The sequence below is a fragment of the Drosophila elegans genome, unplaced genomic scaffold, assembly GCF_018152505.1.
Source record: "Drosophila elegans isolate 14027-0461.03 unplaced genomic scaffold, ASM1815250v1 contig_208, whole genome shotgun sequence".
Taxonomy (NCBI): Eukaryota; Metazoa; Arthropoda; class Insecta; order Diptera; family Drosophilidae; genus Drosophila; species Drosophila elegans.
The window spans coordinates 4162415-4173826 of NW_024545578.1; the positions used below are offsets into that span (position 1 = coordinate 4162415).

Below are 11412 nucleotides of genomic sequence, written 5' to 3' on the forward strand. Positions count from 1 at the left end.
TTTTCAAAATTTGAAACTTTAAACTTTTAAGAATTTTTACACATACGTCAGAAAATGGGGGACGATGTATCGGAATCAGTTCCTGTAAGGCAGGATCAGACTCCCTCCTATGAAAAATCGTATCTTGTGGAGGAGGATCAACCTACTTCTGTAGAGGAAGTAGCTCTTGAGTGGATGAATTTCCCTGTCTCTCAGGAAAAAGCCGCTCCTGAGGATGGCTCTCTAGAGAAAACAGTTCTTGTGGTGGAGGATAACCCAACGACCTCTGAGGAAATAGCCAAGATAGGAGGCCAAGACTTAAAGCAGTTCACCTTCTGTGTGTTTCAAGAAGAATCGCACCTTAAGGTGCTCCAGAGCCTTATAGACGAGGAGCTATCCGAACCGTACTCGATTTACACATATCGCTACTTTGTGTACAACTGGCCAGATCTTTGCTTCTTTGCCATGGAAGGAGATCGCTACGTGGGCGTGATAGTGTGCAAGCTGGAAACGACCATTGGCGGAGTTCTGCAGGGCTATATCGCCATGTTGTCGGTGGATGTGGAGTATAGGAAGCGGGGAATCGGAAGAGCTCTCTCTGAAATGGCCATCGAGGCAATGGCCATGAAGGATGCAGCCATGATTGTCTTGGAAACAGAGTTGACCAACAAACCTGCCTTGGCTCTCTACGAAAGTCTGGGTTTCATTCGGGAGCGTCTGCTTTTGCGTTACTACATGAACGGAGTGGACGCCTTCCGTCTGAAGTTGATGCTGAAAGATTCCGGAGACTTGTCCCTTACCGACGACTAGTAAAGTTAGTGGTAGTTTCTATTTATTAATGAATGCTTCTGATCGGTTTCGAGTTGGCCTTCGTCTCTGATCTTTGCTCCGTTCCCTTCAATTAGCGCCCCAGCGTGCTGCTACTTGGGTAGCCCGAAAAATAAAACTCTGGAGTATAAGGACTCCTCGAATCAGGTAGAAGATGAAACTCCGCCGCCTAATTGAGCCGCAAAACGGTCGATGTCGATGGAAAGTCTGCACAGAGTCATGCCGGGCTGGGTGATCAAACCGATCGACCAAAAGAGGGATAATTGCTTCCCAGGGTCAAAGTCTCGACACATTAAGGAGCACTCGTCGCCTCGATAATGTAGGGTTATGCTTTGATAGGTGGTCCTGCATCGGCATTCTGTTCAGATTCATTCAAACTGATTAAGGGAATCGCAAACTTCTAGTAGAATGGCCCTCAGCAGTTATTTAGAAGGTCGTTTTGGTGGAATAGTTTGTTTTGATGGAGTTTAATTGATAGCTAATATATTTTTCTGGTGGCCTTTATCACTTTTAAGCCACTTTTTAAAAAAATATGTTTTATAGTTATTTATTTAAAAAAGGAAAAAGAGTAAAGCTTATATTTGCATAGTTAATGTTTTAAAATTTGTCTATGGATTGTGAATCTTTAGGTAGGTTTGTTTTTACTAAGTAGTTTTCTATAAAAAAAGAAGTAATATTATAAAGGACTTAAGATTTTAATAGAAAAAATTAAATATAATTCAGCTTTTGGAGTACATTTAATCTTTGAATCGTTAATGATTATGTATGATGTGAAGACTTTTACAGCTTTTCTTAATTGTATTTAATAGTTTCAAAGTGCTATTTATTGACCCGCACAGGAGTTTGTGGAACGGAATAACAAAATTATAACAAGTAGAGAGATAAACACTTGTTTTATGGATCTAACCAAACTTTATCAGGTCATCGCTTCCCCTTAGAGTTTCTTTAGGAACATTGAACCCTTGGAGGTCTTTCTGTCCGCAGATCGTTGATCTGTGATACCCACTCGAAACCGAAACTTGCTAACAGCTTCCTCAGTTGAGTTCTGTATCCGACACTGACTGCGACTTCATTCCATTCCGTGGCAGCTTTTCGCTGTGCCACTTCACCTTTCCGCCAAATGTAAACAAAAACGTCCAAAGTCAACTTTTGGGCAGGTGGCTCCCAGTCGCAGAAGCCGCAGCTTCTGTCCACAGCTCTGTAGCTCTGCAGCTCCAGAGAGCCGAACAGATGACATGCAACGTTGCAACGTTTTGTGGCACAGCATTGCGGTGAGAAGTGGCGAGGAGCGTTGATTGAGTTGCACCTGCCATTCGCAGAAACAAGCTGGACGAAGGAAGGAGTAGAGGGGGGCTGAGCAGGGGCAGCAGTTGGATGCCCGCGTTATTTATGGGGATTTTTCGGCTTCAGAGAAGCCAGCTCTGGATTCCAAGTCGCCGTCGCCGTCGCAGTCGCAAACGCCGTCTGAGCCTGTCTGACCTCGTCCCCGATTGCTGTTGACATTGTGCCTGAATTTCAATTTGATGTCCACGAGGCGGCAGCTCCTGTCTCCCATAAATCTTGCTCCACCAAATGCCTAGACTCTCCGGGTGCGTTTTGGATTGAATTGGATTGGTTTGGCTTTTGCATTGTCTGTATGTTTGTATGTTTGTATGTCTGTAAGTCTCCCGAAGTTGAAGTTGCAAGTGCCGGCGTGTCTACTCCGCCCCCAAATCCGAATTCACTAAGCCTGTGTGCCCCGCTTTGCAGTCACATCTGCTTTATCTCCGGTACATCTTGTCCTCCTGGTAATTGTATAATTTAAGTGGAATTTAATTGGCAGGTGCAATCGGGTGTATCTGATTATGCAAACTAATTAATTGTAATTTGGGGACCCCCAAAACTTGGTCCTTAGCATAAAAATTGTTGTAGCAAAGTGGGGCCTTGAGTTCAAGTTAAAATTCTTGTCTTATTTGCGCGCTGAGAGATGTCATTAATTTGCTGATGTAACCAAGCGTATTTGATTTAGCAACGCTTCTTTGAACATGCATCATTAATAAATGTGTTTTTGAGACTACAGTTTTGACAGTAGTCATAATACCCTGTAGTTATTTATTACTAGAAAGTAAGCATAAACCATAATTTAGTTAAAATGATACACTAATTTAGTATATAAGTTTTACACAGTATACAACCCAATAAAAACAAAACCAGAAAAAAAATAGTAAGAAAACCAATTGACTATATTGTTGGGTTTTTTAGCCGAATAACCAACTAAACAGTCACTTATGATTTTTGCGTATTAATCAAACGTTTTTGATTCAGTAATGATTCTTTGATTATGCGTTATAAGTAAATACGATTGGGAGACAACATTTATGATAGAACAACCCTGCATTTCTTAAGTATAATAATAGAAGATAAGAGTGTTTATTTTGTTCGAACTGTCCTTAAGTAAACTATTATATATATATATACTTTGGATAATAGATACTTTTTAGTCTACAACCCAAACTAAACAGCTTCTCATGATTTTCGATTCGACGAAAGTCTTCCAAGTGGAATGCCTATTTGAAAATTCATGGACTTAAGTCCTGCTAATCCTAATCCGGCAGGATTGAAAACTATGTTGAATGACAATATAAATTATTACGAAATTCCTACGCTACGCCTTCATATTTTATGTGGGCTTTTCAATTTCCAACGGCTCACTCTCATATAGAGCAAATATCGATTGGGGGACGGCAATTTGCACCCTTCGAACAGGAAAATTCGTTGACACAAGTAACTTCTTTGGAGTGGGTATTAATTAAGGATTTGTGCCCCAAGTTTCAGTTGCAGTCTTTCGCTTTGAATTCCAACTCATATTTATGTGGAGCAAATATTGATTGAGTTCCCCCCAAACTCACCATTCGCATGCTTTACCGCCTTGAGTTATTTATGAAGAAAACGAGAATTTCATTTATAATTTAGACATTTATTTTTGTTCAATTTTTCTCTGTTTGTTTAGTTTTGTATAATTTTTTTTCTATTGGGTTTTGTCTTGTCTCGTGCTGAACATTTCCGTTTCTGAGTTTTTTTGGGGGTGGCGTTGTGGTTCCATTATTTGGAAAATTGAATATGCTATCTTGGGGTTTTGGGACGCACTGGGACGTACTATTTTGGCTTACGCTTTGCTGGCTTTTATGCCAGATTAGCTATTTTCATTCTGCGATTACTTTGAATATTTCTCTATTTGCGTACGATGATTTACATTGCTATCTATATATTCGGGCGATTTTGTATTTGTATGTGTATCGGTTAATATGTCAAGTATCTTGATAATCTTCTTGCTCGATTATTTATTGCCCTTAAATTGTGGGCAAAAACCAACAACCAAAAACTGAAAGGAAAAATGAGGGAAATGAAAACGCTTTTGTTGCTTTTGTATTTCTGTTGTATTCTTGAAATGTTTTGATTTTTATTTTCTTTGGCTTTTCGTGTGTATATATTTCAATTGAATATTTTTACAGTTGAATTGGTTGCTTTTGTTTTTTTCTCTCTTGTTGTTTTTTCGTGCTTGTTTTGTGTGAATTTCACTAAATTATTAAATAAATAAATAAATAGTTGGCTCGATTGACAAATTAATAAACTCTCGCTGTCCTTCAATAAATAAATATAATTAGTAATACTTTTGAGTGTCTGTGTGTGTAAGGGGGATTACGATAAATATTTGCTCGATTTTGTAACGCATTAAGTGACTTTAATTTAATTTAATTTGATTTGCCTAATTGATCTGAATTGAATGGTTCTTTGCTGTGGTTTTCCATCGTTCATTTTTGTTGTTGTTGTTTGACTAGTGTGCGACTTAATAGTATTTACAATTTGAAACAATTTGTTAGGGGGCTAGTTATACCTAGATAAGTATATGTATATATCGCTAAGACCTACATAGTTCGAGAGCAGATTATGCTTATGGATGTATAAACAATTTGATACAGTTTGCTGATGCCTGATGCTTCGATTCATTCAGAGTAATTGCTGCCAATAAATACATAATTTAAGAAAACAGGCGAAAACCATTAAACGAAAACATGGATAATGGGGTTTAATTTAAATCATAGCGAGAGGCGATTAGTTTAGATCTTAGTTTCTTGATTTCCTCTTGATTTTTACTTTGTTTTTACACGCGAAATAAATTCAGTCTTTGGTTCTATCACAACATTTGTTTACACGTTTCGGCTTCGGTCTATGTTCTTCTTATAATTTTTCTTTTGAGTTTGTGTATGGTGTTTCGGAACTGAAACGGTTAACGGTAACTGCAAACGGTAACGATAACGGTAATGCTAACGAAAAGCAAAAGCCAAACGAATTTCGAATTTAGTTTTGAACTAAATCGTTGAGTGAACTTTTCTTTTCCCATCAACTCTCTGTCTCTCGATCTCTCCTAAAGAAGAAGCTGCATCTGAATCCTCATATTTAGGACACTCCCAGGTCGTGCAACAGATGCTGGGTGATCACCTCGCCCTGCTCCTCCATCAGTTGGGCGGTGACCGTGTTGATCAGGTTGAAAACGATGGCGAAAACGGTGAAGGCACAGTATACGCCCAAAGCCAGCCACCAGATCAACTGCTCGTACTCCCGATGGCCGAAGTTCTTCAGCACCAGGAATCCGATCGTGAGTCCAGCCAGAGCTCCCGTCAGGTGGGCAATGTACGACACCTGGGGACCCTTGGCAAAAGCACCGCCATCGAAGTACTGGGTGTACAGAGCATAGCCCAGATCGCAGGAGACTAAAAATAGAAGAATAAAAAAGGTTCAAGTTAGTTATGTGATTTAGCATAGAGGATTTTTACACATAAAGTTAAAAAATATCCAAACTTTACATTATATAAAAGTTTTACAAAAGTTTTCAGATTAGTTGTGAATTTTTGGTTATCTAAAATTATAATGAGAGATTGAAACTCACCAAAGATGACCACAGATCCTAGTTGCGTAGATGCGCTCTTCATGTGCGCATAGTTCAGTGTGATGTTGGCCAAATGGGCGGCCAAAAGAGCGTAGACGCCACCGCTGGCGCCTACCAGGAACACCTCCGAGTCGACGACACTGGTGCCCAGGGAACCGGCGAACACACCAGCCATGTAGATGACTCCAATCCTGGCCGTGCCGTGCATCACCTCCAGGGGAATGCCGAAGAACAGCTGGATGACGATGTTGAAGCCCAGATGGAACCAGTTGGCGTGCAGGAACATGTAGCTGAAGAAGCGCCACACCTGGAGGCGCCTGTCCGGCCGATAGACCAGCACCGAATCCGAGGGAATCGGAACGGGGAGCCCGAAGTTCTGGGCGGGCATTGTGTAGCGGTCGTAGGCGAAGATGGCAATCTAAAATGAAGAGAATGGGGATTGGGGGTTAGTTTTGGATGCCTTTTGAGGGGGGGGTTCACTCTGATTTATGTTGTTGCTGTCTGGCACGCGACCGCGTCCCAAATAAAGTCTTATGAAAATGCTTAGGGCGAGTCCTGCCAACTTGGCAGGGCTTCAAAAACTAAACTCATACGCCCTGTGGGCCGCCCTGTGAGTTTATTTGATATTCGTGCTAGTTTCTACTCAAGGCAAATCATTTCCACTATGGATGAAAAAGGGCATGTACTTTTAGAGGATGTTATTCCCTTAAAAATATATTAGTTTAGAAATTAAGCCTTAGTTTAAAATACTAAAAAAGACTGATTTTTTCTTATCAATTTTACCCTTAAAATAACTGCGAGTTTTTGGTTTCATATACTTTTTCTGTTCGCTTTTCCTTCACTTGTTTGTTGTTCAACTTGTTTACAATCGATTTTCGGGGGCGCCAACGAGTCAGACGCAGAAAACGAAACATGAACATGAACAGACGGAGGAAAACTCTCGGAAAACTTCCGCCCCAACGTCCCTTTCCGCTTCCCTATATCATTTTTATCGCTCTTGGGATGAAAGTTTGCGGCTTCTTTGATTTAATGGCATGAGTAATTTTGTCTGTGTTCTGTGTGCTTACCTCAATGATGGAGATCACTAGGATGAACCAGGGCCAGTGCTGGCGGTGCACGTACTTCAGCAGGCCCAGATCCTCTGCCTCCGGAAGGGGCGTGGCCGGAATGGCCTCACGTTGCATGTAGATGTGTTCACCTTGGCGGGTGCAGCAGGTGCTGCTCGCCGTGCTGCAGTCCGTGTCATAGGACGATGAGGAGGTTGAGGAACTGGAGGAGCACGCGGTGGGAATGTCAATGATGGTCTCCTTGGTGGAATGCTCTTCCTCCAGCGCCTCCTGCTCCATCTCCTGGCCCAGCTCCACCTTGGTTTCGTTTACATTCTGTGTAGGGTTCTCCATTCTGGCGCCGTTGAAGAAATTCTGGAAGAGACAGCACGCATAAAGTTTGTAATTAATTAACTTGAACCGAACAATAAACAAAAATCAATTAAGTGCATAAATTATTCATAAAACGGAGCACAAAACAAGAGCAATTACAACACTTAAGATTGAGAAACGGGAAATGCAGCAGAATAAAAAAAAAAAAGAAGAAAAGCAGAGAAAAGCAAGAATTTTGTTTATGGCCTGGGACACGGATTCCGAAGCCCCTGCAACTTCCTGGTTTTTCCCCCACGGGGATGAGAAAGGAAAACTGGGTCAGCTGGTAACAACAGCTAACAATAAAATTTGATGGGCCAAGTTTGTGCTATTGCTCCAACTTCGGCGAGGCCCTCTAATATTAGCTAGACAAACTTGAAGATACTTTTTTTTGTGGCATCTCCTCCGCCGTTACATAAACTGCACTTTCAGCCCTGAAATCATCTTCGCTAATGGCCAACTAATCAGCTAATGGTCAGGCATTATTGTAATTCGCTGGCAAGAGACATTTCCTCACAAATTATGTTAATCGCATTCGATTCAATTACAGTCACAGCACAAATCTTCTTAAATTCCTCAAACAATTGTTCGACAACACAAAAAAACGAATTCATTGCCTTGCACAACAAAAAAATTCCAAATAACGCGTTTCTCTCACTCCTACTCGCTGGGTTTTGTATGGCCCCCTCTCTCTCTTTAAGTCGAGTTGTACACACGCACTGTTGTTGTTGTAGTTGTAGTTATGTCTACTACCTACACTGTTCAAAAAAGTGAGTGGGAGCCAAGACGCCTTGGCTCTCCTTGCTTGGTTTTTCTTTGTGTTTATTTTTTTTTTGTTTTCGGTTGCCTAGCAATTTCAATATGGCACGAAATCGCAGTCGACCGCTTATTAATTAATTTATTTATTAACATTAATTGCAGACTGCACTGAATGTCCATGCGAGCATGAACAAAAGAGATGTCGAAAGCGTTCTTAACATAATGAATTAATTCAGAGAGCCCGCCTCTACCGTCTGTTTTTTTTTTGTATTTTTTTTGTTACGGTCAGAAGCATAGTTTCACATGACCCGCGGTGTAATTTGCATTTTTTTTATGCTTTCTGCTGCACTCGCACCCCTAAAAAAACCCCAAAGGGTGCGAGAGAGAGAGGGCAAGTGTAGTAGTAGTAGCAGGCAAGTTGAACAAACTCATTATGCCTCTAAGTTTAAGTGCTTTTGTTTTGCCGCTGTGTGACAATTTCTATTGCAATTTGCACATTTCTTGCATCTCTCTTGCTATATCTCTCGTATTCTCATTAAGGTCGGGGCCTGGGGCTTACCTTAGGTTTTTCTGCCTTTTGCGATATTATATCCGAAATGCGGGGGGTTTTTTTTTTGTAATCCAAATGTCTTTAGTTTATGCCATTCGCTTGGTTTTTCACTTGTATTTTGTGCTCACAACTTTTTTTTCGGGAACTAAGTTTTAGTGCTCATAAATCCAGGAGCTTGATTTTTATTTGTTAGATAGTATTCAGATATTCTTGAGATATATTTTCTGGTTGCACCCACACACACACGCAGCGCACGACAATTTGAATATTTAGTTTCAGTTTGTTTCGAGAGGCGCTGTCTCACTTTCTTCTAAATCGATGAACTCGCGCTCGCGGTTCGCACGTAAATGAGTTTCGAAGGCAACGCAGCCGGCCTTATAAGTGCTCGATGGCCAGTGGTGGGTTTTCGAAGAGAGCGAACGCTTGCAACTCGAACATGTTGTGTTTTCGTTCGTGCGTATAAGAGTGGCAGCATATTCTCCGCTCTTGTGTGGGTGCACTGCAGTTATTCGCCTGCAGCAGCTCGAAGCGAGCGGTTCGATGGATCGACGCTTGGCTATTTGCCGGTTTCCCCATCCACCGGTTACCCCATAACGGTTAATGACTCATCCAGACGCGTTATGGCTTATTACCAATGCCAACTGACAAACTGACTAATAAATGCGTCGTCTTCAGCGATCTGCGCTTTGTCATGACTTACTACGCCGATCTTCTAATCTTGGCCGAATTGCGAAATTCCAGCAAGGTTATTACGACAGAAAGTTGTGAAATTCGTTTTTCATTGATTAAGATCTCAAAATATTAAATCTGGTTTTTGTACTGAATATTTAATTAATCTTTACATTCCTCCATTTATTGGATAGAAAGTTTATGGAGTTATAAAAACTAAAAAGAAGCGTTGTGAAATGCAATTACCTTATTATGTCGTTTTCTATCTTGAATAAGAGCACGAAATTGTAAATCATATTTTTTAAACAAGGCAACATCTTCAGATTCTTTAATTTATTAGGTAGAAATTACGGAATTCATTTAATAAAAATGAGTTCTAAAAATGAATTACGAAATTACAATATTAAATCCTGCTCATGAAATTAATGAACTTAAACGTTAAGCAATATTGTGAAATTAATCCAAGGCAATTACGAAAGTGGTTTGATTTGGATTTAACTACAAAATAAAGTGGAACCTGCTAAATGCTTAATGCTTAATATTGAGCTTGTTCCAAAATGACCGCAATTCATGCCTTTCGACAAAGAAGCTATAGAAGCTCTACACATTTGTACTAAAATTAAAGATGATTAAATCCTGATTAAAAGACGATTTATCTGTGACCACAGAGGCTGAAAACAGCAGAAATTAAATTAATGACTTTTCAGTGCAAGCAAAACCAATCTAAATGAAATTGGTATTTGCTCCACAGCTGTTCTTCAGCCTAAGTATGTAATTGCTCAATAATACATTGACACTAAAATGAAATGTGCTTTGATGATTTTTTTAGGAGCTATTATTAAAAAAAAAAAAATCATTTTGCAATTGTCTATAAGCTAGTTTTTTAAATCTTTAAAATATTTTTGAATATCTGGCAATAACCTTTAGTAGTTAAATTTAATAATTAAGTCATTGCATTATTTATTCGATTGTTTTGTTTTGGGGAATCTCGTGGAACGTGCCACGGCAGGTGAGCTGAAATGCAAATCAAAATTCAGCTCAGTAATGCAGAACATGTCCCGGATTCAGATTCAGATTCGAATTCGAAACCGAACCCCTACTGATTACCTCCTGATTCTCCGATTCCCGGTAAGAGATCATTGCCAGGGGGTTTTAAATTTCACACCTTTTTCCACCGAGGAGGGAGCTGAGGCTGAAGGCGTTGAACAGATAGAAATCGGTAGCAAAAATAAATATTTATACAAATTATTAGGCAGCCTTAAGCCGTTGCAGTCACGAGTTCGCGGGAAAGGTCACGTTATGTTGCACAAAAGGAGTAGCTTTGGCTTCCTGGCCGAAAAAGGATCAGCCGTTGGTTACGTGTTTTGCATGATAAGCTGGGAATTTACACAGATCTGTTGATCTGATAGATAAGACAAACACCCAGCCAGCTAAACACACACAAACAGCCTCGATTATGTACGAGTATATCCTGGCCAGTCATCATCGGACCAAGAAGAACTCCCGCATGAAAAGTGAAAATATGCTCACAGGGTGGGAAAGAGAGATGCCTGAGATTTATGATGACTTTTTAACATGTGCGTGCAACAGGTAAGCAGATACAAAAACACAGTTGCATTACATGGCCATGACCAAGGCACGTCATCAGCTCTCAGTTCAGCTTCAGCTCCGGCTTCATCTTCATCGCAAATCCTTTTTTCCCACGTTCCCTCAGGTCGAGTTTCTACTCCATCCATTGCTGGATTTTCATTGTGCCAGACACGCATCGCAACACTCCATGGACCCAATGCTACTCTGGCAAGGTCACCCACCCACCCAAAACAACCAAACACACACAGGTAACTGTGGGCTGTGTGGACCGTGTGGGCGTGGGTGGGCTTTTCCCACGCAGGACGTTGATTCCTGGCCCGCACGCGGGAATTTCCTCCAACATGTGCGGCACATATGTGAGTGCCTCATGGGCCGGGAATCAGGAAATTCCGTCCGCCACTTGCCACTTCCCACCGCACACAGCAAGGTGTCCTTTTTCCGCTTCCCAGAGTTTCGCGTTGCGACTTTTTGTTCGCCGCGCACTTGTTGTCTCCGCAAGTTCCGCCAAATGTTTCGCGATGTGTGTTTTTCCCAGCGCATATTTGTCCTGCCCAAGGATCTAAGGACTAATCATCGTCCAGGGGCGCGTCTTTCAAGCAGCTTCTCAGAAGGCAGATGCAAAAGGAGGAGGATGCGATCTGGTTGAATGCCTAAATCTTTAAAACGACTCACTTTAATTTCTAAAGTACGTT

General features: G+C 41.0%; 2 protein-coding genes across 2 annotated transcripts; one reads left to right on the forward strand and one right to left on the reverse strand.

Moving 5' to 3' along the window:
- On the forward strand, positions 1 to 818 carry LOC108146428 (N-alpha-acetyltransferase 30). The gene has a single exon (XM_017272432.2). The coding sequence runs from the start codon at positions 55 to 57 to the stop codon at positions 787 to 789; it is 735 nt and encodes a 244-aa protein (XP_017127921.1). The 5' UTR covers positions 1 to 54; the 3' UTR covers positions 790 to 818.
- Positions 819 to 4427: 3609 nt separating this feature from the next.
- On the reverse strand, positions 4428 to 8795 carry LOC108146427 (protein rhomboid). Its single transcript, XM_017272431.2, has 4 exons — positions 8471 to 8795; positions 6802 to 7155; positions 5735 to 6152; positions 4428 to 5558 (listed from the first exon to the last, which is right to left on the reverse strand). Exons 2-4 carry the CDS (start codon positions 7132 to 7134, stop codon positions 5245 to 5247), a joined length of 1065 nt encoding a protein of 354 aa, XP_017127920.1. The 5' UTR covers positions 7135 to 7155; positions 8471 to 8795; the 3' UTR covers positions 4428 to 5244.
- Between the last annotated feature and the right edge of the window lie 2617 nt (positions 8796 to 11412).